Source organism: Rhinoraja longicauda, chromosome 26, assembly GCF_053455715.1.
Source record: "Rhinoraja longicauda isolate Sanriku21f chromosome 26, sRhiLon1.1, whole genome shotgun sequence".
In the NCBI taxonomy this organism is placed as follows: Eukaryota; Metazoa; Chordata; class Chondrichthyes; order Rajiformes; family Arhynchobatidae; genus Rhinoraja; species Rhinoraja longicauda.
The window spans coordinates 30,930,729-30,957,499 of record NC_135978.1 but is presented as its reverse complement, the minus strand read 5'-3'; the positions used below and the strand labels follow the sequence as shown (position 1 = coordinate 30,957,499).

Genomic DNA, 26,771 nt, shown 5'->3' with positions numbered 1-26,771 from the left:
CTTTTCGGCCCTCCAAGTCCGTGCCGCCCAGTGATCCCCGTACATTAACACTATCCTACACCCACTAGGGACAATTTTTACATTTACCCAGCCAATTAACCTACATACCTGTACGTCTTTGGAGTGTGGGAGGAAACCGAAGATCTCGGAGAAAACCCACGCAGGTCACGGGGAGAACGTACAAACTCCTTACAGTGCAGCACCCGTAGTCAGGATCGAACCTGAGTCTCCGGCGCTGCATTCGCTGTAAAGCAGCAACTCTACCGCTGCGCTACTGTGCCGCTACCTACCTCACCTTCTGTCTCCTTTCTCTGTTCGTTTACTTATTTATCTATTTATTCACTTCTCTATGTTCTAGTAATCCCTGTAAAGCGTCTTTGAGTGTTTGAAAAGCGCTATATAAATGTAATGCATTATTATTATTATTATTATTTGGCCCATCGATCCTGGTCCACCCTTCACTGATCATGACATGACACCCATGACAATTCTTCCTCCTCACAATCCCATCTCGTTTGATTGTCACGCCTCCTCAAACCTACCCATTGACCAAGGTCCCACAGACAAACTCCAGGCCACCACCCCCAGACTGTTACCCAATCTCATCACCTCCGCCAACCTCCTCTCTTCCACCACCCCCCCCTTCCCCTCTCCACCCCCTACCCATACCATCCGCTCCCATTCCCCTCTCCACCCCTCCCTCCCCTTCCCCTCTCCACCTCCCACCCCTCTGTTCTCCCTCCCCTTCCCATCTCCACCCCTCCCTCCCCTTCCCAAACCCCCCTCTCCATCCCTCCCTCCCTCTCAGTCCCCTCCCTCCCCTCTCCAAACCACCCTACTGTTTCCCCTCTCCCCCTCCCACCCCTCCTGCTCTCCAACACCCCTCCCCTCTCCACTCCTCCCTTCCCCTCTCCACCCCTCCCTCCCCTTCTCTCCACCCCTCCCTCCCCTTCTCTCCACCCCTCCCTCCCCTTCTCTCCACCCCTCCCTCCCCTTCTCTCCACCCCTCCCTCCCCTTCTCTCCACCCCTCCCTCCCCTTCTCACCACCCCTCCCTCCCCTTCTCTCCACCCCTCCCTCCCCTTCCTCTCCTCTCCCTCCCTCCCTCTCCTCCCCACCCCCTCCCTCCCCTCTCCACCCTCTCCATCCCTCCCTTCTCCTCTCCACCCCTCCCTCCTCTCTCCCTCCCTCTCCTCCTCCCCACCCCTCCCACATTGCCCCTGTACAGTAACAAGCCCCCACCCTCCCCTCCTGACCTTGCCTCTGATGTCGGAACACCAGGAAGCGACCGCGTCGGATTGGAGAAATCGAAAGTGAAATGTAGCTTCTGTCCGGGGTTGGGGTTGGGGTTGGGGTTGGGGTTGGCAGCAGCCGCTCCACATCTGTATCTGTATCCGCATCTATATCCGCATCCACATCTGCCGGGCATGTTGGCTCTGCACCTCTACATTGTCGTCGCTGGTAAGACCACCCACTTACATTGAACCCGTGCTGTAACTGTGACTTTTTGTGCACAATCCGCAGGCATTGCCACTTTCATTTCACTGCACATCGTGTATGTGTATGTGACAAATACACTTGACTTGTGTCTGAAGAAGGCACTCATCACCCATCCCTTCTCTCCACAGATGCTGCCTGACCCGCTGAGTTACTCCAGCTTTTCGTGTCCATCCTCGATTTAAACCAACATCTGCAGGTCCTTCCCAGACATACTATTCGCATTGGACTTAGTGGTCATAAGTTCAACCTCAGTCACAGCAGCAACAATATTCCTAAAGTAGGGGCAGGAGTTGCTTCTTTGGGACCATAGAGCAGAAAAACAGCCCAGCACAGGAACAGGCCCTTCGGCCCACAATGTCTGTGCCCAACATGATGCTAAGCCCAACTCTTATCAGCCTGCATGTGATCCATATCCCTCCATTCTCTAGATATCCATGTGTCTGTCCAAAAGTCTCTTAAACGCCACTATCGTATCTGCTTCCACCACCACCCCCGGCAGCACGTTCAAAGCACCCACCACCCTTGTTTATAGTCATATGTTTATAGATATCTTGTTTATTTGCATATATTCTCAATGAAGTGGCACTGTTAAATGCACTGTTCAAGCATTATTAAAAAAAACTTTCCGTTTGCTTTCTACTTTCTGCCTCTTAAGTGACTGCGCTGGCCCAGAATGGACGCACTAGTGCAAGGAGAAAGTTGGAATGCACCTTTCGAGAAGAGAAACAAAGTGAAGGGGCTCATATGATGGACCACTTGACCATCTCGAGGAAGGCGTTACTGCTCTTTGGTGGTATCGATACCGATGAGAATGCAATTCATTTTAAAGTAAAAGGTACCCTGACACATCAAGTGTGGTCAGCAAGTAGGGTTTTTCAGGATAGACATCTTTTTGTGGATAGACAACATCTATCAGCTGCCTTGTTGAGACAGTACTTCCTGCAGATCCCTTCATAAGGTCATAAGTGATAGGAGTAGAATTAGGCCAAGTCTACTCCACCATTCAATCATGGCTGATCTATCTCTCCCTCCTAACCCCATTCTCCTGCCTTCTCCCCACAACCCCTAACACCCGTTCTGATCAAGAATCTGTCTATCTCTGCCTTAAAAATATCCACTGACTTGGCCTCCACAGCCTACTGTGGCAACGCATCCCACAGATTCACCACCCTTCGACGGCCACCTTCGATGGTGGGGAGGTCAGTACCCGTGATGGACCGGGCATTGTCCACCGCTTTCTGCAGCCTCCTTTGTTCTTGAGCATTCAACTTCCCTGCGCCAGGCTGTGATGCACGAGTTGTTCAACTTCCCTGCGCCAGGCTGTGATGCACGAGTTGTTCAACTTCCCTGCGCCAGGCTGTGATGCACGAGTTGTTCAACTTCCCTGCGCCAGGCTGTGATGCACGAGTTGTTCAACTTCCCTGCGCCAGGCTGTGATGCATGAGTTGTTCAACTTCCCTGCGCCAGGCTGTGATGCACGAGTTGTTCAACTTCCCTGCGCCAGGCTGTGATGCACGAGTTGTTCAACTTCCCTGCGCCAGGCTGTGATGCACGAGTTGTTCAACTTCCCTGCGCCAGGCTGTGATGCACGAGTTGTTCAACTTCCCTGCGCCAGGCTGTGATGCACGAGTTGTTCAACTTCCCTGCGCCAGGCTGTGATGCACGAGTTGTTCAACTTCCCTGCGCCAGGCTGTGATGCACGAGTTGTTCAACTTCCCTGCGCCAGGCTGTGATGCACGAGTTGTTCAACTTCCCTGCGCCAGGCTGTGATGCACGAGTTGTTCAACTTCCCTGCGCCAGGCTGTGATGCACAAGTTGTTCAACTTCCCTGCGCCAGGCTGTGATGCACGAGTTGTTCAACTTCCCTGCGCCAGGCTGTGATGCACGAGTTGTTCAACTTCCCTGCGCCAGGCTGTGATGCACGAGTTGTTCAACTTCCCTGCGCCAGGCTGTGATGCACGAGTTGTTCAACTTCCCTGCGCCAGGCTGTGATGCACGAGTTGTTTTTCTAAAGTGCTTTTATAAAGTCATACAGTGTGGAAGAGGCACTTTAGCCCAACTCGCCCATGCCGACCAACATGCCCCATCTACAGAGGTCCCACCTGCCTGCGTTTGGCTCATAACCCTTGAAACCAATCCTATCCGTGTACCTATCTAAATGTTTCTTGACGTTGTGATAGTACATAGAAACATAGAAAATAGGTGCAGGAGGAGGCCATTTGGCCCTTTGAGCCAGCACCACCATTCATTGTGATCATGGCTGATCATCTACAATCAGTAACCTGTGCCTGCCTTCTCCCCATATCCCTTGATTCCACTAGCCCCTAGGGCTCTATCTAACTCTCTTCTAAATTCATCCAGTGAATTGCCCTCCTGCCTCAACTACCTCCTCATGAAGTGTATATGGATGTATATATCAGGTACATGGCAGGTTTAGAGGGATATAGATAGACACAAAATGCTCAGCGGGACAGGCAGCATCTCTGGAGAGAATGAATGGGTGATGTTTCGGGGGAGACCCTTCTTCAGACTGAGGGATATAGGCCATACGCAGGCAGGTGGGACGAGTGTAGATGGGACACGTTGGCCGGTGTGGGCAGATTGGGCCTGTTTCCACGCGATCTGACTCTACGACTCTTATGAATCATCTTTCCGCCTAATAGAAATGTGAACTTTTCCTTTTCTTACCAGGCTCCTCTGTAGATGTTTTCCAATATGTGCAGGGGAAGCACGACGAGTTGGAGTGTGAAATTAGCCGGTATTCCACACATAACCACCATGTCCGCTGGCCAAACCAGGGAGAAGAAACTCCGGGGAGCCGATGGTTCACGATGACCCTAAAGCACAGATATGGCAAGTTCACCACAATCTGCTTCATGAGGGAACTAAAAGTACCCGACCATGTTGAAACGGAGCAGGGTGAAACGCCAACCGATGACGAAACTACGCCCATTGGAAACACGGACACCCTGATCATTCAAGGTAATGTTTTAACACTTGAGGCGACTGAAGAAGTCACCGCAATCTTGCTCAAAATGATACAAGAAAAGATAGGTGTCTTCAAACCGTGCATATTTTAGTTTTAGAAACATAGAAACACAGAAAATAGATGCAGGGGGAGGCCATTTGGCCCTTCGAGCCAGCACCGCCATTCATTGTGATCATGGCTGATCATCCACAGTCAGTAACCCGTGTCTGCCTTCTCCCCATATCCCTTGATTCCGCTAGCCCCTAGAGCTCTATCTAACTCTCTTTTAAATTCATTCAGTGAATTGGCCTCCACTGCCTTCTGTGGCAGAGAATGCCACAAATTCAGAACTCTCTGGGTGAAAAAGTTTTTTCTCACCTCAGTTTTAAATGGCCTCCCCTTTATTCTTAGACTGTGTGGCCCCTGGTTCTGGACTCCCCCAACATTGGGAACATTTTTCCTGCATCTGGCTTGTCCAGTCCTTTCATAATTTTATACATCTCTATAAGATCCCCTCTCATCCTTCTAAACTCCAGTGAATAATTTTAACCAATAGTAAATCAAAACTGCACGTGGCACAGCAGTAGTGTTGCTGCCTCACAGCGCCAGACACCCAGGTTCGATCCTGACTACGGGTGCCGTCTGTACGGAGTTCGTACGTTCTCCCTGTGACTGCGTGGGTTTTCTCCGATGCTCTTTTTTCCTCCCACACTCCAAAGACGTACAGGTTTGTAAGTTAATTGGCTTTGGCAAAAAGTGTCGATACATACAGAAAGCACCCATAGTCAGGATCAAACCTGGGTCTCTGGCGATGTAATGAATGAAAGAATCCATAAGTTTATTGGCCAAGTATGTACACATACAAGGAATACATGCAAGAGAGAGCTGGATAGACCTCTTAAGGATAGCGGAGTCAGGGGGTATGGGGAGAAGGCAGGAACGGGGTACTGATTGAGAATGATCAGCCATGATCACATTGAATGGCGGTGCTGGCTCGAAGGGCCGAATGGCCTACTCCTGCACCTATTGTCTATTGTCTATTGTCTATTGCCTTGGTGCTCCACTCGCAAGTAACAACACGAACCTATAGTAAACAATTAAGAATAAAGCAGAAACCATTAAAGCATTAAGAATACAACTGCATGGGAGTGAAATAAACCAGAGCAAAAAGAGGCGACAGACGTTTGGTTGTTGAGTAGAGCTACTACTCACGGAAAAAACATCACCTATTCCTTTTCTCCAGAGATGCTGTCTGACCTGCTGAGTTACTCCAGCTTTTTGTGTCTATCTTTGATTTAAACCAGCATCTGCAGTTCCTTCCTACACGTTTAATTTACCTCAGATGCTTGCCATTTTAGTCAATAGACAATAGACAATAGGTGCAGGAGGAGGCCATTCGGCCCTTCGAGCCAGCACCACCATTCAATGTGATCCTGGCTGATCATTCTCAATCAGTACCCCGTTCCTGCCTTCTCCCCATACCCCCTGACTCCGCTATCCTTAAGAGCTCTATCTAGCTAGCTCTATCCACCTATTTATTGTCTACTAGGCTTTAATTCTTTGGTAGTACAGGTCCACCACCGATTTTCTGGCAACTGGTGGTCCGGCATCTCCTTTAATCCAGACAAAATTAGGCGAGCGCGGCTGAAATCCCCCCCGGTAGTCCCCCTGAACATGTATCCCCCAGTCTGGTATGAGGTGGCTCTGGCTCGGATCTGACTCGACCCGAAACCACACCTATTCCTTTTCTCCAGGGATGTTGTCTGACCCGCTGAGTTACTCCAGCATTATGTGTCGACCTGAGGTAAATAAAACGTGGGCGATATCATTCTGAATCGATGTGATACCGTTGTTTCTTTTCACTTGCTAGTGAACTATATTATCCACACAAGAACTCCATTGGTCAGAAGCAAAATGAAGCAAGACCTGGTTCTGGACTGCGGCTTCAAGATTGACCACAGTGCGGACTTTTACATCGACTGGAGGTATCAGCACAGAAGCGTGAGGAGGAAACTGTTTATCTACAATGGAAAGAACCGGCAGACTGAACAGATCGAGAAGGGAGTTGAAGCATTCATGGATCAGATCGGGGAGGGGAATGCATCCATCCGCATAAGGAATGTCGATATTAACAGTGAAGGATCCTACACCTGTTTGGTGTACGTCCCTCCTCTCTTTGGAACACACACCATCAATCTGGAGATTAGGGGTAGGTTGCCAATGGTGATGACACGACCTGTTTAGTTTAGAGATTCTGTGGGCGGTCACGGTGGCGCAGCGTTAGAGTTGCTGCCTTACAGCGAATGTGGCGCCGGTTGCATCCCGACTGCGGGCGCCGTCTGTACGGAGTTTGTACGTTCTCCCCGTGACCTGCGTGGGCTTTCTCCGAGATCTTCGGTTTCCTCCCACATTCCAAAGACGTACAGGTTTGTAGGTTAATTGACATGGTGAATGTAAAAATTGTCCCTAGTGGGTGTAGGATAGTGTTAATGTGCGGGGATCGCTGGGCGGCGCGGACCCGGTGGGCCGAAAGGGCCTGTTTCCGCGCTGTATCTCTAAACCAAACAAAAACACAGTGCGGAAACAGGCCCTTCGGCCTACTAAATCCACGCCGACCAGCACACTAACACTACCCTACACACACTGGGGACAAGTTACAATGACACCAAGCCAATTAACCTACAAACCTGCACGTCTTTGGAGTGTGGGAGGAAACCGAGGATCTCGGAGAAAACCCACGCAGGTCACGGGGAGAACGTACAAACTCCGTACAGACAGCACCCGTAGTCGGGATCGAACCCGGGTCTCTGGCGCTGTGAGGCAGCAACTCTACCGCTGTGCCACCGTGAGTACTGAACTTAGATGAATATTTGTGGGTGGTGTAGACATTAGCAGAAAATCAGGAGGAAGTCTTCAGCTGGATTAACTCAGGCAGCATCACTGGAGAACATGGATGGGCGATGTTTTGGGTCATGACCCTTCTTCAGACTGGTCCCATCTCTGAAGAAGGGTCCCGAGCCATAATATCACCTATCTTTAAAGATAGATACAAAAAGCTGGAGTAACTCAGCGGGTCAGGCAGCATCTCTGGAGAAAAGAAATAGGTGATGTTTCCGGTTGAGATCCTTCTTCTGGTTCTCGACCCGAAAACGTCACGTATTCCTTTTCTCCAGAGACGCTGCCTGACCCTCTGAGTTACTCCAGCTTTTTATGTCTATCTTTGATGTAAACCAGCATCTGCAATTCCTTTTGTTTAAGAAAATCGACTGGACTTATATTCACAGGAATTTAGAAGGATGAGAGGGGATCTTATAGAAATGTATAAAATACTTCAGGGACTGGGCAGGCTAGATGCAGGAAACATGTTCCCAATGTTGGGCGAGTCCAAAACCAGGGGTCATAGTTTAAGAATAAGGGGTAGGCAATTTAGGAATGAGATGAGGAAAAACATTTTCACCCAGAGAGTTGTGAATCTGTGGAATTCTCTACCACAGAAGGCAGTGGAGGCCAATTGACTGGATGTTTTCAAAAGAGAGTTAGATATAGCCCTTTGGGCTAACGGAATCAAGGGATATGGGGAGAAAGCAGGAACGGGGAACTGATTTTGGATGATCAGCCATGATCATATTGAATGGCGGTGCTGGCTCAAAGGCCCAAATGGCCTACTCCTGCACATATTTTCTATGTTTCTATGTCAGCCTTTGGAGTTAAATATTGCAAGTGGAGGGGGATTAATTTCTGTACTTTGCTGCAAGTGTTAGTTTAATGCCACCGTGAAGTGCAGAGTTCAGTAATTAAGATTAATGGAAATAATTGACAAAACATCTTCAATCTTCACCGAGCATTTAACATGGTTGAATCCCACATGGGCTGTCACGGTGGCGCAGTGGTAGAGTTGCTGCCTTGCAGCGAATGCAGCGCCAGAGACCCGGGTTCGATCCTGACTACGGGTGCTGTCTGTACGGAGTTTGTACGTTCTCCCCGTGACCTGTGTGGGTTTTCTCCGAGATCTTCGGTTTCCTCCCACACTCCAAAGACGTGCAGGTATGTAGGTTAATTGGCTTGGTAAATGTAAAAATTGTCCCTAGTGGGTGTAGGATAGTGTTAATGTGCGGGGAACGCCGGTTGGCGCGGACCCGGTGGGCCGAAGGGCCTGTTTCCGCACTGTATCTCTAAACTAAACTAAACTAAACTAAACATGGTTGTAACTAGTTAAATTAGCAAACGATATGCAGAGAATGGAGGGATATGGATCAATAGACAATAGACAATAGGTGCAGGAGGAGGCCATTTGGCCCTTCGAGCCATCACCGCCATTCAATGTGATCGTGGCTGATCATGTGAGCAAGTTTTAATCGACAAAATGTGTAAGTTTTAAACCAACAACGTTTCTATGCCTTAAAACTACAATGTTTCTACATTTTAAAACTATAACGTTTTTATCTTTTAAACCTACAACGTTTTTATGTTTCAAACCTACACAGTTTCTGTTTTAAAACTATGAAGTTTCTATGTTTTAAAACTTTGAAAAACTTTCATGAAAGGCCTGTATAGAGTGAATGTGGAGAGGATGTTTCCACTAGTGGGAGAGTCTAGGACCAGAGGGCACAGCATCAGGACAAAAGGACGTTCCTTTAGAAAGGAGATGAGGAGGAATTTCTTCAGCCAGAGGGTGATGAATCTGTGGAATTCATTGCCACAGAAGGCTGTGGAGGCCAAATCAATGGATATTTTTAAGGCAGAGATTGACAGATTCATGATTAGTGCGGGTGTCAGGGGTTATGGGGAGAAGGCAGGAGAATGGTGTTGAGAGGGAAAGATAGATCAGCCATGATTGAATGGTGGAGTAGACTTGATGGGCCGAATGGCCTAATTCTGCCCCCAGCACATATGAACTTACAAAGTTTCAGTTCAATTTAGATCATTGTGGGCTAGGAGGAAGTGGCAACGAGGCATGCAGAGATATTTAATCAGGGGGACAGTCAGACTGGTCGAACTAGAAAGGAGGAGGGGTGGAGAGGGAAAGCAAGGGTTTACTTGATGTTAGAGAAGTCAATATTCATACTGCTGGGGTGTAAGCTGCCCAAGTGATATATGAGGTGCTGTTCCTCCAAATCTCCTCACTCTGACAGTGGAGGAGGCCCAACATTGATCTATTCTACATTTTCAGGGGAGAGGGAGGCACAGAGGTATGGTAGGGTAGGGTGTGAAAACAAGACATCAAAGGGGATGCTACCAATTTAGTTTATTGTCACGTGTACCGAGGTACAGTGAAAAGCTTTTGTTGCTTGCTAACCAGTCAGCGGAAAGACAAGACATGACTACAATCGTGCCATTAGCAGCCTATAGATATATGATAAGGGAATGACGTTTAGTGCAAGGTAAAGCCAGCAAAGTCCAATTATAGGTAATCCGAGGGTCTCCAATGAGGTCAGGACTATGTTCTATGCTTTAAACATATAAAATGTGTAAGATTCCAACCTACAATGATAAACGTCAGCCTAATATAAGAAAGTAACTGCAGATGCTGGTACAAATCGAAGGTATTTATTCACAAAATGCTGGAGTAACTCAGCAGGTCAGGCAGCTTCTCCTGAGATGCTGCCTGACCTGCTGAGTTACTCCAGCATTTTGTGAATAAATAACGTCAGCCTAATGCTCAGCACACTGTGGCCAAGCATCCCCTTTGATGTCTTGTTTTCACACCCTACCCTACCATACCTCTGTGCCTCCCTCTCCCCTGAAAATGTAGAATAGATCAATGTTGGGCCTCCTCCACTGTCAGAGTGAGGAGATTTGGAGGAACAGCACCTCATATATCACTTGGGCAGCTTACACCCCAGCAGTATGAATATTGACTTCTCTAACATCAAGTAAACCCTTGCTTTCCCTCTCCACCCCTCCTCCTTTCTAGTTCGACCAGTCTGACTGTCCCCCTGATTAAGTATCTCTGCATGCCTCGTTGCCACCTCCTCCTAGCCCACAATGATCTATTCTACTTATTCCTTGACCCTCGTCCTCTTTGATCTCTCGTTTTCACACCGTACACTTCCTTATCTCTGTGTCTCCCTCTGCCCCGAATCTCAGCCTGAAGACGGGGTTCGACCCGGTGCGTCACCCATTCCTTCTCTCCGGAGATGCTGCCTGTCCCGCTGAGTTACTCCAGCTTTTTGTGTCTTACCTTCGAAAGGTAATTCATGATTGCAATGGAGCCGTGCACAGTGTACAGGTACATTGTAAAGGGAATAGCGTTTAGTGCGGTGATGTCTGATCAAAGCTACTGATTGTGTTGTCTACCCGTTGTGTTGTCTCTCTGTGCAGAGCCTCCCACGGTGTCACTGAGCCCCAGCTCGCTGTCGGTGAGGGAGGGTGACGAGCAGAAGCTGGCGTGCAATGTGGCGCGGTATTACCCGCTGGACGTGATGGTGCGGTGGCAGAGGCAGAGGCAGCAGGGCGAGGAGCACCTGGTGCCCGACTACCTGTCCAACTCCGTCTCCTCCTCACACCTGGCGAACAAGGATGGCACCTTCAGCGTGACCAGCTACCACCGCTTCACCGCCTCCCTCAGCGACAACGGCGCAGCGTTTGTTTGTCAAGTCGACCACGTCAGCCTGGAGAAGCCAATCAAACGCTACGTCTACGTGAGAGTACAAGGTGAGCGGTGAGCAGACCTTTAAATACTGCATGGAAACAGTCTCTGTCACCCACATTGACCACCCTCACCATCCACCATCAAGGCAGCACTGTGACACAGCAGGTAGAGCTGCTCCTTCACAGCGCCAGAGACTCGGCTTCCATACTCACCTTGGGTGCGGTCCGCGTATAGTTTGCACACTCTCTCCGTGGGTGTCCGGGGGCTCTGATACCCTCCCCCTCCCCACATCCCAAAGGCGTGTGGGTTTGTAGGTCAATTGTCCTTTAAGTTGCCCCCTCGCGTGTAGGGAGTGGATGAGAGAGTGGGGATAACATGGAACTAGCGTGAACGGGCGATCGACTCGGTGGGCCGCAGTAAACCATCATCCGTAGTTCCTTGTGTCTACAGCCAAAGCCGCACGTCTTTGGGATGTGGGAGGAAACCGGAGCACCCGAAGGAAATCCACACGGTCACAGGGAGGTTGGTTAAGGCGGACTGAGTAAACTCAGCCTGAGGCGGACACCGCCTTAACCAACCTGATCTCCCGGTGGCTGAGCACTTCAACTCCCCCTCCCACTCCCATTCTGACCTTTCTGTCCTGGGCCTCCTCCAGTGCCATAGTGAGGCCCACTGGAAATTGGAGGAACAGCACCTCATATTTTGCTTGGGCAGCTTGCAGCCCAGTGGTATGAACATTGACTCCTCTAACTTTAGATAGCTCCTCTGTCCCTCTCTTTCCCCTCCCCCTTCCCAGTTATCCCACTGGTCTTCCTGTCTCCAACTACATCCTTTCTTTGTCCCGCCCCCCTGACATCTGTCTGAAGAAGGGTCTCGACCCGAAACGTCACCCATTCGTTCTCTCCAGAGATGCTGCCTGACCCGCTGAGTTACTCCAGCATTTTGTGATACCTTCGAGGTGTATAGAATGGTGAGAGGTGTAGATTGGGTAGCCAGTCTATGACAGGAATGTCGAAAGATACCTTTAAGGTGAGAAGGGGAAAGTGTAATGGAGATGTGCTGGGCATGTGTTTCTACACAGAGGGCGGGCGGGGGGAGTGGGGGGTGCCTGGGCCTGCTGCAGGATGCATGGTGGCATTTAAGAGAGGCACATGGCTATGCAGGGGATGGGGGGATATGGATCCTTGCAGGCAGGGGAGATCAGTTCAACTTGTCATCATGTTCAGCATGTGCTGAAGAGCTTGTTCCAAAGTAATAATGCTCAATATTTCATTTTATTTCTACAGCACGACCTCAGATGATATTTTATACCTTAATTGTAATACTGTTGCTATTCTTCTGCGCGATTGCGATCATCCTGCTAATCCACTTGAATAAAGGTGAGTGCTTTCTGTTTCATGTTATCAATGAGTGGAAAATGACCCCCATCTCCAGGGGATTCCTTTAGACTTAAGAGAGACTCGAAAGTGGAATCAGGCCCTTCAGCCCACCGAGTCCCGTGCAGACCAGCGATCATCCCGTACACTGGCACTACCTTACACGTTAGGGACAATTTACGATTTACAGAAGCCAATTAGCCTACAAACATCCACATCTTTGTAGTTTGGGAGGAAACCGGAGAAAACACACGCGGTCACAAGGAGAAAGTGCCAGCTGCACACAGACGACACTCGTGGACAGGATGGAACCCGGGTCTCTGGCGCTGTCAAGGCAGCAACTCTACCGCTGCGCCACCATTGTTGATGTATAGTTTGGGGATTGTTCTGCACAGGGTGACTCCACCTGATGTCTATTGGGACGATGGAGCAGCGGTAGAGTTGCGGCCTTACAGCGCCAGAGACCCAGGATCGGTCCTGACTACGGGTGCTGTCTGTGTGGAGTTTGTACGTCCTCCAGGCGCCCGCGTGGGTTTTCTCCGGGTGCTCCGGTTTCCTCCCACGCTCCAAGACGTACAGGGTTTGGTGATTAGTCGGCTTCGGTGAAGATTGTAAATTGTGCCCAGTGATGAGGAAAGTGTTAGTGTGCGGGGATCGCTGGTCGACACGGACTCGGTGGGCCGAAGGGCTTGTTTCCACACTGTATCTCTAAACTAAACTACTCATAACCAATGTGTTTCCATTCCTGTAGCTTTAGTGGAGAGCAAGCAAAGAGCCTTGTGAATTTTGCCCTGTAGTTTATCCATTTTTACAAAGTGTTTTGAACAATGATGATCTATCAGTGATGTGACGGGCGGTAACATAAGTTGTAATGACACTGTATTCTTTGCTTTGCAGTTATGGACAAACACAAGGTAAGAGAAATATTGTGTTTCAATACGTCATTGATTCATGCAGGAAAACAGTACAAAAATGACGAGTTCCTAAGTCACAGGAACAGAAGTTGGCCATTTGACCAATCTAGTCTTCGCCGCCATTCAATCATGGCTGATCTTTCTTTCCCTCTCAACCCCATTCTTAGCCTCTCCCTGTATCCCCTGATACCCGCACTAATCAAGTATCTTTCAATGTTATGAATATCCATTGACGTGGCCTCCATAGCTGTCGGTGGCAATGAATTCTACAGATTGATCACCATCTAACTAAAGAAGTTCCTCCTCATCTCCTCTCCAAAGGTACGTCCTTTTGTTCTGAAGCTGTGCCCTTTGGTTCTAGACTCTCCCACTAGTGGAAACATCCTCTCCGTATCCAATACCAGGAGAATACCAGGCCAATTTGTGAACCGCACAAGACACACAGGCTTGGCTTCAGTAGGTTGTAGCACGCCCCTTGTGTTGGATAGTGGTAGTGTACGGGGTGATCGCTGGTCGGGGCGGATGCAGTGGGCTGAAGGGCCTGTTTCCATGCTGCATCTCTTAATTCATAGTCTAAAGTTAACACCACGATGAAGGTGATTAGCCAGATCTGGGAATCCATAAACATCCTGGGCAGAAGGTAGACACAAAATGCTGGAGTAACTCAGCGGGTCAGGCAGCATCTCCGGAGAGAAGGAATGGGTGACGTTTCGGGTCGAGACCCTTCTTCAGGCTGCTGTCGAGCGAGGGAGATACATAGATAAGGAGGTGTAAGGTGTGAAAATAGGACAAAGGGAATGGAGATCAAGGAAAATGCAGGATAGGCCATTGCTTGAAATCGTAGAGTCTGAGCAGGGTCATGGGCAGGACAGCTGTGTTCCCTGACAGATTCCTGGTGTTGGGCACAAGGAACTGCAGATGCGGGAATCTTCAGCAACCTTCCGACCAACATCCGAGACATCTCGCACGCTCTTCGACACTTAGAGCCACAGAGTCATAGAGTGATGCAGTGTGGAAACAGGCCCTTCAGCCCAACTTACCCACACTGACCGACACTCGTCCCACCAGCCTGTATTTGGTCCATATCCCTCTAAACCCGTCCTATCCACGTACCTGTCTAAACGTTTCTTAAACGTTACGATAGTACCTGCCTCAACTACCTCCTCTGGCAGCTCGTTCCATACACCCACCAACCTTGGTCCACGGCGCGGATTTGCCAATCACGTTTCCTTTCTCTCCCCTGCAGAAGAAGCCCTACTGAGCTCAGGCAAGAGACTATAGGAAGGAGGCAGCTGCTAAGGCGAGAAAGGATCTATTCTCACGCATGAAACCCTTTGTGTCCTTGGAACATGTTAAAGTGCCTTCTCGCCAATGAACCTCTTTAAAACTGGTGGCTGTGGGCAAATGCAGTGGAGATTGGACACACCAGCAACCTACATGGACCCATTGAAGCAAATCATCCAGTTATCTGTTTTGCTGGGGGAGGAGAGGCGGTGCTGCCCAGTGGCTCACCTGCAGTCCGTTTGTCTTTTGTGTTTTTTTGTTGTTTTCTGTCTTAATTGTGGTGCTTAGATGTGACGAAGTGTTTTTTGTGGTTGTGTACTGTGTGTGTGTGGGGGGGGGGGTAACTGTAAAACTGTCTCTTCCGAACGGGGACCCGACCTTTGTTTCTGGGTGGTGTCTCCATTCCTGCTGCGGCCTACCATCGGCCAAACACCTGGAGTTGGCGGCCTCCAGCTGGGACCACCTGGGGCTCTGGTTCACAGAGCCCGCGGACCGGACTCACCATCTGTGGAGCTGGCTGCCTTCGGAGGCTGCGGTGGTCTGCGGGAGCGGCTGCGACTCGCCTTCGGAGCTCCGGAGGCTTTGGCCGCGGGCCGCGTGGATATCGGAAGTTCGAAGGCCCCTGGGTGGGGGCCTACATTGGGAGCTCCGACAGCGGCCCAGAATCGCGGGGCTTGGGTCAGCCCACTGCAGACTTTTCACCGTCCGGCGCGGCCTGGAATAGGCCGCGGGATTTTCTCTGGCCGGCGGGGGCTTCAATGTCGGGAGCCCCGACCGCCCCGACGTGCATTGGCGGCGTCTTCGCCAGCCCCGGATCGCGGGGCTTGGGTCGGCCCGCTGCGGACCTTTCACCGTCCGGCGCGGCCTGGAACGTGGCAACTACAACAGCCTGATCGCGGGAGAAGACGGCAGGGGAAGAGAAAAGACATTGTGGCCTTCCATCGCAGTGAGGAGGTGACTGGAGGAGACTCACTGTGATGGATGTTTCTTTGTTTTGTTTTGTGTTGGTTTGTGATTGTGTGTGTTATTGCTTATTTTTATTGCTCTTATTGATGGACTGTGGGTAATGGAATTTCGTCCAAAAGACTTGTTTTTATGGATGACAATAAATGTTATTCTGATTCTGATTCTGAATATTGAGCAAGGACACCAGACATCACATCCACTTGACCCCCCCCCCCTCCCCACCCAGGAAATGGAAAGTGGACCCTCCATTTAAAGTTCCACCCAAAAGGCGTTGAATGAGGATTCTTACTGACGATGAGGAATACCAGTCTTGAAATGAATCTGAACCTACAACCTTCCGACAGCAGCTTTAGCCTTAGAGTCGTAGAGAGACGCGCCAAAACAGGCCCTTCGGCCCACCAAGTCTGTACTAGCCGCCAATCAACAATTGGGATGGCATAGAACTGCTATGGACGGGTCGGACTTGGTGGGCCGAAGGGCCTGTTTCCATGCTGAATATCTGATCTAAAGTCTAAGGTCTTCCTGTCTTTCACTGTTATCCTGCTTCGTTTCACTGTTCGTATCCCTTTGCTACCATCTCTTCCACAGCCAACAATGGACCATTGTGGGCTCCACCTTTCCTTGGTCATGGGTGCGGGCTCCGATTTGTTCCTTTCATGCCTTTCACTCATTTGTTCTTTGCACCTTTTCATACGTCTAGTCCCCCCTCTCCCCTAACTCTCAGTCTGAAGAAGGGTCTCGACCCGAGACGACGCCTATTCCTTTTCTCCAGAGATGCTGCCTGACCCGCTGAGTTACTCCAACATTTTGTATCTTACCTTCTTGCCTCAGTTGGCTGCAGTACTTAGACCAAGACGAGGAAAGAAACTTGTTGCTTTGTTAGAATTTAAAAAAAAATGCTGATCGTGTTTTCAAAGCTGAACCTAGATCCCAGTGGATACCACTTTGTTCCAAGGGTTCCTAAGCTTCAGTGCATTTGCGGGTTGGTATTTGGAGTGTGTGACACAGAGGTGGCTGGGGCTTGATTTCTTTATGAGGAGACCTGGAAGTTCCCCTTCCAAAGGTATTGGCCATGGCTCATTTGGGTAGTGCTCTTACCCCTAGGCCGGAAGGTTGTGAGTTCAAGTCCAGGCACCTCTGCACAAAAAATGCAGGTGAATATTTTTCGTGTCATACTGATGGAGCGCTGCTGCACAGCCGGAGGTACTGTTTTTCAGATGAAACGTTAAAACTAAAGCCTTGTCTATGCTCCCTGCTGAAGACGAACTTGGGAGTCATCTCTGTTGTTTAAAAAAAATATGGAAACCCCCTAAAACACCATCAGTCAGAGTAATGAGTATAGAAGTTGGGAAATCACATTGCAGCTGTATTGGTGAGGCCGAATTGAGAGTATTGTGTTCAGTTCTGGGCACCATGTTATGGGAAAGATGTTGTTAAGTTGGAAAGAAAGCAGAGAAGATTCACGAGGATGTTGGCAAAACTCGAGGGGCTGAGCTATAGGGAGAGGGTGGGCAGGCTGGAACTCTTGGAGCACAGGAGGCCGAGGGCTAATCTTACAGAGGTGGATCAAATCATGAATGAATCAGATAGGGTGAATGCACAGATTATTTTACCCAGAGTAGGAGAATCAAGAACCAGAGGACATAGATTTAAGGTGTGAGGGGAAAGATTTAATTGGAACTTGAGGGGCAACTTTTTCACACAGGGGGTGGTGGGTGTATGGAACGAGCCATCAGCAAAGGAAGACACAAAAAGCTGGAGAAACTTAGCAGCATCTCTGGAGAAAAGGAATAGGTGACGTTTCGGGTCGAGACCCTTTTTCAGACTGTGAGTCAGGGGAGAGGGAAACGAGAGATATAGACAGTGATGTAGAGAGATGTAGAACAAATGAATGAAAGATATGCAAAAATGTAACGATGATAAAGGAGGCGGGCCATTGTTAGCCGTGGGCTAGGTGAAAACCAGTCACAGACAATGAGACTCAACAAGACGACGTAGAAGCTGGTACGACTTGGGTGGGGGAGGGACGGAGAGAGAGGGGTGCAAGGGTTACTTGGAGTTGGAGAAGGAGGTTGGGGTGTACTATAACAACATAGAAGAGACACCTGATTTATTCACAAAATGCTGGAGTAACTCAGCAGGTCGGGCAGCATCTCGGGAGAGAAGGAATGGGTGACGTTTCGGGTCGATTTGTACCAGCATCTGCAGTTATTTTCTTATACTACTTGAAGAGACACCTGGACAGGTACATGGAGAGGAAAGGTTTAGAGGGATCTGGGCTGAAGGTGGGACTAGAGTAGATGGGGTATCTTCGTCAGCAGGGACATGTCCTATTTCCAGGCTGTATCACTCTCTAATGTGAATGGAAACAGGCCATGAAGCAGGATGGAGAGGAGTGGAAACAGGCCATGAAGCAGGATGGAGAGGAGACACGGACCAGGAGGGGGCCAGAACACTTGCCAAGCCCGCCCTGCTCAATATGACCTTGGCCGACCTCTGCAGGCCTCAACAGGGAGAGACAGAGGTAACATCCCTTTGTCACCTTCCCCTAGCTAACTATGATCTATTCTACATGTTCCTTGAACTTAATCCCCTTTGATCTCTCGTTTTCACACCTTACCTTTCCATAACTCTGTGTCTCCCTCTCCCTTGACTCTCAATCTGGTCTCGTCCCGAAACGTCACCCATCCCTTCTCTCCAGAGAGGCCGTCTGTCCTGCTGAGTGACCAGCATTTTGTGTCTATCTCAGGTAGATGAACTTTGTTTCTCTCTACAGAAGCTGCCTGGCCCGCTGAGTGTTTCCCAGTATTTTCTGTTTTTTATTTCAGATTTGTATCTTTTGCTGTTTTCTGCCTGGTGTGCTGCCAGTGTGTAATCACACAACCCATGGCACTAACACTAGCGATCTGTGGATTATTGCATTGCCGCAGCATCACCGTTATGATGCGACCTCTTTTGATTTGAGTTTGAGAATCCTAGTCACTCAGGACAATTGATTTATTAAAGGTTTTATTGAACACACTGCATTAACAAGTGAGCTCTGTAGTTTAGAGATACAGCACGGAAACAGGCCCTTCGGCCCACCGAGTCCGCTCCGCCCAGTGATCCCCGCACATTAACACTATCCTACACACACTAGGGACAATTTTTACATTTACCCAGTCAATTAACCTACATACATGCACGTCTTTGGAGTGTGGGAGGAAACCGAAGATCTCGGAGAAAACCCACGCAGGTCACGGGGAGAACGTACAAACTCCGTACAGACGGCGCCCGTAGTCAGGATCGAACCTGAGTCTCCGGCGCTGCATTCGCTGTAAGGCAGCAACTCTACCGCTGCGCCACCGTAGAGCCGCTGCCTCACGGCGCCAGAGACCCGGGTTCGATCCCGTCCTCGGGTGCTGTATGTGTGGAGTTTGCACGTTCTCCCTGGGACCGCGTGGGTTTCCTCCGGGTGCTTCGGTTTCCTCCCACACCCCAAAAACATGCGGGTTTGTAGGTTCAATTGGCCTCCATAAAAATTGGCCCTTGTGTGTAAGTTCATAAATCATAGGTGTAGAATTAGGCCATTTGGTCCATCAGATGCACTCTGCCATTGTCTGACGTTTGTCTACATAGGTTTAGATTTTTTAGATTTAGAGATACAGCGCAGAAACAGGCCCTTCGGCCCACCGAGTCCGCGCCGCCCAGCGATCCCCGCACACTAACACTAGGGACAATTAAAAAAAAACTGTTTTTACATTTGCCCAGCCAATTAACCTACATACCTGTACGTCTTTTGAAGTGTGGGAGGAAACCGAAAATCTCGGAGAAAACCCACGTTATGGGGAGAACGTACAAACTCCGTACAGACGGCGCCCGTAGTCAGGATCGAACCTGAGTCTCTGGCGCTGCATTCACTGCAAGGCAGCAACTCTACCGCTGCGCCACCGTGCCACCGTCTACTCCGCCATTCAATCATGGCTGATCTATCTCTCCCTTCCAACCACATGCTCTGACTTTTCCCCATAACCTTGGATGCCCGTACTAATCAACAACCTGTCAATCTCCGCTTTAAAAGGCCCCCTCACCATCTGGCACTGAATCCCACAGATTCACCACCCTCTGACTAAAGAAATCCCTCCTCATCTCCTTTCTAAATGTACATCCTTTTATACTGAAGCTACGGCCTCTAGTCCTAGACTCTCCCACTAGTGGGAACATCCTCTCCACATCCACTCTATCCAGGCCTTTTACTATTCTGCACGTTTCAATGAGGTCCCCCCTCTTTCTTCTAAACTCCAGCGAGCTCAGGCCCGGTGCCGTCAAAAGCTCATCACCCACCCTTTATCTCCAGAGATGCTGCACGACCCGCTGAGTTACTCCAGCATTTTGTGTCTTATCTTCGGCATAAGCCAGCATCTGCAGTTCCTCCTAGATACAAAACCGTTCCCAGTTCATTGTTTAGTTTGTATTGTTGAAGAGCCCAGTGGTTGTTGGGAAGAAGCAGCTCCTGAACCTGGATTCACCACCCACACATTCACCACCCTCTGACTAAAGAAATTCCACCTCATCTCCTTCCTATAGGTAAGTGTAGGGAGTGGATGAGAAAGTGGGATAACATAGAACTAGAGTGAATGGATGATCAGTGGTGGGCACGGACTCAGTGGCCGAAGGGCCTGTTTCCATGCTGTATTTCTAAACTGAACTATTTAGGCATTAAACTGGGCTTGATTATTTATAGCGGCACAGTGGCGCAGCGGTAGAGTTGCTGTCCTACAGCGCCAGGGACCCGGGTTCCATCCTGACTACGGGCGCTGTCTGTGCGGAGTTTGTACGTTCTCCCCGTGACCTGCGTGGGTTTTCCCCGGATGCTCCGGTTTCCGCCCACACTCCAAAGACGTGCAGGCTTGTCGGTTAATTGGCTTTGGTGGAAATGTAAATTGTCCCTAGTTTGTGTAGGACAGTATTAGTGTGCGGGGATCGCTGGTCGACGCGGACAAGGCAGGCCGAAGGGCCTGTTTTCACGCTGTATCTCGAAACTCAACTAAACTAGCAGTGTTGTCATCACGAGGTATTTATTCATAAAATGCTGGAGTAACTCAGCAGGTCAGGCAGCATCTCAGGAGAGAAGGAATGGGTGACGTTTCGGGTCGAGACCCTTCTTCAGACACGGTTGACTGACGGCAGGATTATACAATCATCTTGCCCCTGGTTGTCTCCTGCACTCATTGTGGAACCTGCACTGGCTCTGTTTATGATGAGTTCAAGGCCAAGATTCAAGATAAAGAAGGAATCCCACCTGCTCAGCAGCGTCTGATCTTTGCAGGAAAACAGTTGGAAGATGGTCGCACCCTGTCACACTACAACATCCAGAGATGGTCGCACCCTGTCACACTACAACATCCAGAGATGGTCGCACCCTGTCACACTACAACATCCAGAAAGAATCTACCCTGCACTTGGCTCTTCGTTTGAGGGGGGGGCAATTGTTAAACTGTTGTAATTAGCTTTTTGTGTTGGTAGTGTTCTTGCCTCTAGCGTAAAATGTTGATTAAAGTGTCTTCCCATGTCATTCAAAATAAAATTGTTGCAAGCTAAAAAATTTTTTTAAAGAGTTGATGGACAGTACTGCAAGGCACCACCAGAGGGTGGTCTAGACCACGCTTGTAAATGAACTAAATGTCGCTGTGATTCTTGTAGTTGCAGTAACAATTGGAAAATGTGTGCAACAGATTTTTAACTCCATCACTGCAAACTCTTCATTGTCTTCGCCAGATTACCGTGCACATTTCAGTGGCCCTGCTGGTGGAGCCTCTACCTCACAGCGCCGGAGACCCCGGGTTCCACCCTGACCTCAGGTGCTGTCTGCGTGTGGGATTTGCACGTTCCCCTTGCGACAACGTGGGTTTCCTCCGGGTGCTCCGGTTCCCACCCACCCACCCACCCACCCACATCCCAAAGACGTGTTGGTTTGTAGGTTGATTAGCCTCTGTAACTTGCTCCTGGTGGGCAGGGAGTAGATGAACAAGTGGGATAACGCAGAACTAGTGTGAACTAGTGTGATCAATGGCGTGGTCTTGAGATTGATCTGAACCCCAGTTCAGTTTCGCTTATTGTCGCGCTTGCCGAGCGAGGTACAGTGAACAGCTTTTGTTGCGTGCAAACCAGTCAGCAAAAAGACAATACATGATTACAATCGAGCCGTCCACAGTGATAAGGGAATAACGTTTAGTGCAAGGTAAGGCCAGCAAAGTCCACTCAAGGATAATCCGAGGGTCACCAATGAGGCAGATAGTAGTTCAGCACTGCTCTCTGGTTGTGGTAGGATGGTTCAGTTGCCTAATAACAGCTGGGAAGAAACTGTCCCTGAATCTGGAGGTGTGCGTTTTCACACTTCTGTACCTCTTGCCTGATGGGAGAGGGGAGAAGAGGGAGTGACCGGGGTGAGACTGGTCCTTGATCATGCTGCTGGCCTTGCCGAGGCAGCGTGAGGTGTAGATGGAGTCAATGGAAGGGAGGTTGGTTTGTGTGATGGTCTGGGCTGCGTCCACAATTCACTGCAATTTCTTGCGGTCGTGGACGGAGCTGTTCCCAAACTGTGCTGTGATGCGTCCCGATAAAATGCTTTCCGCGGCGCATCTGTAGAAGTTGGTGAGAGTTGTAGGGGACACGCCGATCTCCCTCAGCCTTCTGAGGTAGTAGAGGCGTTGGTGGACCAAAGGGCCGGGTTTCCACGCTGTGTCTCTGAACTAAACTAAGTTAGTTTTCATCAATGAAAATGTGACGCAGGTGAATATGACATTTGACAACTGACTTGTGAATGCGATGAATTGTCAGTGGTGGGTGGGCCGAAGGGCCTGTTTCCATGCTGTACCTCTGAAGGAAACGTAACAAGACTCAATGACGCAGTCGTGAGTGATAAGGTCATGGGAGCAGAATTAGGCCATTCGGCCCATCAAGTCTACTCCGCCATTCAATCATGGCTCATCTATCTCTCCCTCCTAACCCCATTCTCCTGCCTTCTCCCTATAAACTCTGACACCTGCACTAATCAAGAATCTATCTATCTCTGCATTAAAAATATCCACTGACTTGGCCCCCACAGCCTTTTGTGGCAAAGAATCCCACAGATTCACCGCCCTCTGACTAAAGAAATTCCTCTTCATCAACTTCCTAAAGGAACGTCCTTTAATTCTGAGGCTGTGCCCTTTCGTCCTGGACTCTCCCACTAGTGGAAACATCCTCTCCACATCCACTCTATCCAGGCCTTTCACTGTTCTGTACGTTTCAATGAGGTCCCCCCTCATTTTTCTAAACTCCAGCGAGTACAGGCCCAGTGCCGACAAACGCTGATCATATTTTTATTCAGAGAGCCACTGCAATAAAGAGAGCTGAATGCATGAGATGAACAGTTTACTGTCACTGAACTTGTTACCCTCATGAGTTGTGTCCATTGTTCTTTCAATTAAAGGAGTGTACATGGCAGGGAGATGCCTCGGGGTTTAACACAGGGATTAACATCAAATCAAAAAGAACTGGAATAACTGCTTTTCTCATTTAATTTTCATTGATCATAAAATAGCACAGCACAGTATCAGGCCCTTCGCCCCACAATGTGCTGAACATGATGCCGAGACCAACTCTTATAGACAATAGATGCAGGAGGAGGCCATTCAGCCCTTCGAGCCAGCACCGCCATTCAATGTGATCATGGCTGATCATTCTCAATCAGTACCCCGTTCCTGCCTTCTCCCCATACCCCCTGACTCCGCTATCCTTAAGAGCTCTATCTAGCTCTCTCTTGAATCTACCTGCACGGTGGCTCAGCGGTAGAGTTGCTGCCTCACAGCGCCAGGGACCCGGGTTCCATCCTAACCACGGGTGCTGTCTGGAAAAGAGTTTCTCGCGAAGACCCCCTGGGTTTTCTCCGGGTGCTCCGGTTTCCTCCCACACTCTAAAGTCGCGCGGGTTTGTGGGTTAATTTTCTTTCTGTGTAATTGTAAATTGGCCCGAGTCTGCAGGATAGTGCTCGTGTGCGGGGATCGCTGGCCGGCACGGACTCGGTGGGCCGAAGGGCCTGTTTCCACGCTGTATCTCTAAATGAAACGAAACTAAAATCCAAATCCCTCCATCTCCACATGCCTATCTAAACGTCTTTTGTACGCCACTACCGTACCTGCCTTTTGTACGCCACTACCGTACCTGCCTTTTGTACGCCACTACCGTACCTGCCTTTTGTACGCCACTACCGTACCTGCCTACACCACCACCCCCGGCTGCACATTCCAGGCAACCACCACCCTCTGTGTGAAAAAAAACCTTGTACCGCACAACTCCTTTAAACTTTGCCCCCTCTAACTTTAAAACTCTGCCCTCTAGTATTTGATTTTGCCCTCCTGGGAAGAAAAAGGTTCTGATTGTCTACCCTCTCGTAATTTTATAACCTTCTATCAACCTCTGGCGTTCCAGAAAACAATAAGTCTGTGCAACCTGTCGTTGTAGCTAAAACCCTCTAATCCAGGCATCATTCTGCTAAACTCAAAGGACACAAGGTGCAGGAATAACAGTGGGATTTGCAGCATCTCTAGATATCGTAGATAGGCGATGTTTTGCATCACCCATCTTCTTCAGACCTGATCTGAAACATCTGTGCATGTTCTGGGAACAGAATTAGGCCATTTGGCCCATCAAGTCTACTCCGCCACTCAATCATGGCTCATCTATCTCTCCCTCCTAACCCCATTCTCCTGCCTTCTCCCCATAACCCCTGACACCCCGTACTAAACACGAATCTATCTATCTCTGCCTTAAAAATATCCATTGACTTGGCCTCCACAGCCGTCTGTGGCAATGAATTCCACAGATTCACCACCCTCTGACTAAAGAAATTCCTCCTCACCTCTTTTCTAATCGTACATTATTTTATTCTCCAGAGATGCTGCATGACCCACTGAGTTACTCCAGCAATTTGTGTTTTTTTTTGGTAAACTAGCATCTGCAGTTCCTTGTGTCTATCATTCTGATAAACCACCTCTCCCATCCTTTCCAGTCTCTACAGCCTGTATTTGGCCAAATAAAACTGCACATAACGTTCCAAATTGGCCTAACCAAAGTCCTAAGAAGCTGCATCAGGACTTCTTGACTCCAGTAGTCAATCAGTGTAGGAAGGAACTGCAGATGCTGGTTTAAACCGAAGATAGACACAAAATGCTGGAGTAACTCAGCGGGACAGGCAGCATCTCGGGAGAGAAGGAATGGGTGACGTTTCGGGTCGAGACCCTTCAGGCCGGTTAGGGGGTAAGGAAGACGAGAGATATGGGCGATGATGTAGAGAGATAAAGAGCAATGAACTATGTTTCTATGAATGAAAAATATCCAAAATGTAACGATGATAAAGGAACAGGCCGTTGTTAGCTGTTTGTTGCTTGAAAACGAGAAGCTGGTGCAACTTGGGTGGGGGAGGGATAGAGAGAGAGAGAGAGAGAGGGAATGTCGGGGCTACCTGAAGTTGGAGAAATCAATAATCATACTGTAAGCTGCCCGAGTGAAATATGAGCTGCTGTTCCTCCAATTTGCGTTTAGCCTCTCTCTGACAATGGAGGAGACCGAGGACAGAAAGGTCAGTGTGGGAATGGGAAGGGGAATTAAAGTGTTTCCCTTATCCCTAACCAGTCTGAAGAAGGGTCTTGACCCGAAACGTCACCCATTCCTTCTCTCCAGAGATGCTGCCTGACCCGCTGAGTGACTCCAGCTCCCAGTAGTCCACACCTTGGTGCATGGAGACAGGCATACAGCTGCCTTCCTTACCACTCTATCTACATGTGTTCCCACTCTCGGGGCTGGAGCTATGGATTTAAACCCCCAGCTCCCTCTGTACATCAGTGCTGTAAAGGGTCTTGCCATTAATTGTCCAGGTCCACCACCGACTTCCACCGGTAGTCTGGGCCCCTCCTTTAAATCAGACAAAATCCCCACACGGAAGTCCCCCCGAAAATGTGGGCCCTAGTCCAGGTGAGGCGGCCGATCTCGTCCTCATCGGGACTTCCGCGGGCGATCGGCGGGTGGAATTTGCCCCCTGCGGCTGGGGCTCTGGAACTCTGGCCAGGCCGGAGCCGGCAGATCCGGTCCCACTGCCGACTTCCGAGGCCGGTGCTCGGCCCCTCAAGCCCATGACCTCTGTCGGCCCGGCAAAACGGATAATCAGTGCAAGGCTATGGAACCAGGGGGGCCGGAAAAGCCCCTAATGATTTTATACCCCTCTGTCAGATCACCCCTCAGCCTCCTGCCCTCCAAGGAATAAAGACCCAGCCTGCCCAACTTCTCCCTGTAGCTCAGGCCCACGAGTCCTGGCCACATCCAGCTAACTGTTTCTCAAGCCTTCTCACCCACCCTTGTCCACCATGTCCCACGCCATCGATCTTGCCGAAGGCACACAATTTGCAGATCAATTTGTTCTTGACACAAAATACATTTATTACTGTGCAGTGCTACACAAAAATGAGTCAGCAGCAAACAGATTGGACACACAAGAAAGTTTGGATCCTCCAGTTTTTACATCACAACAAAATTAATTTTGCCAAAGTAGCAATAAATTAATTGTACAATATTTACATCTGTGGATTAATCAGGCAGCTTTGTAAAGCCCAGCCACTTCTTAACAGCAGTTCTGCGTGCGATGTACAATCTATCTGCACGTTTACCCTGTGGCCTTACATGTTAGGCCGGGCCAGAGGCCATAGTCCAAAGTTCATGTCTTCGGCAACCCATCAACACATTACAGCAGGATCACAAACAGCCTTCTTCCCCTGAACATCTGTCCTGTTGTGCGTGCGTGCGTGCGTGCGTGCGCGAGAGTAAACTAAAAAACGATAATTTAAAATGTTACCGTTGTCGATCGCCAAGTGGCAGGGGATCTTAGACCGCGGCATGAGAAACTACAATCACATTTCATTTCCACATCACGCGTTAAACTTGGCGAACGAGACCCAGGCCGCCTCACGAAAAACATAAAGCAGAGCAAACAGGCGCGCAACGGCACAGTCATGGACGGGCAGGAAAGGTTGGAGTGGGCATGCGCCAGATACAGGCAAGTGGCACTCACTGGGCAAGGCAGCTGGGTCAGGATGAAGGTGCAAAGTACAAGGCTGAGGACTGCGCGGTTGAAGGGGAGGGCAAGACGTGCTGGCATAG

The 26,771-nt window shown here is 49.6% G+C and overlaps 1 protein-coding gene across 2 annotated transcripts; it reads left to right on the top strand.

The window, feature by feature from the left end:
- The first annotated feature begins 1,331 nt into the window (after positions 1-1,331).
- On the top strand, positions 1,332-15,692 carry LOC144606244 (tapasin-like). 2 transcript variants are annotated; one of them, XM_078422155.1, is made up of 8 exons: positions 1,332-1,460; positions 2,155-2,334; positions 4,191-4,481; positions 6,338-6,676; positions 10,789-11,121; positions 12,346-12,438; positions 13,333-13,349; positions 14,596-15,692. In XM_078422155.1, the coding sequence occupies exons 1-8, from the start codon at positions 1,427-1,429 to the stop codon at positions 14,608-14,610; spliced, it is 1,302 nt and encodes a 433-aa protein (XP_078278281.1). In that variant the 5' UTR covers positions 1,332-1,426; the 3' UTR covers positions 14,611-15,692. The 2 variants fall into 2 exon arrangements, with proteins under 2 accessions (XP_078278281.1, XP_078278283.1); XM_078422157.1 differs by lacking the exons at positions 1,332-1,460; positions 2,155-2,334 and adding an exon at positions 2,564-2,698.
- The last annotated feature ends 11,079 nt before the right edge of the window (positions 15,693-26,771 follow it).

What these genes read in the sequence shown, in the direction of transcription:
- LOC144606244 (XM_078422155.1), top strand. Translation starts at nt 1,427, where the DNA reads ATGTTGGCTCTGCACCTCTACATTGTCGTCGCTG. An exon ending in AATTCATTTTAAAGTAAAAG is followed by an intron (nt 2,335 to 4,190) that starts GTACCCTGACAC and finishes TTTTCTTACCAG; the next exon opens with GCTCCTCTGTAGATGTTTTC. An exon ending in CATCAATCTGGAGATTAGGG is followed by an intron (nt 6,677 to 10,788) that starts GTAGGTTGCCAA and finishes CTCTCTGTGCAG; the next exon opens with AGCCTCCCACGGTGTCACTG.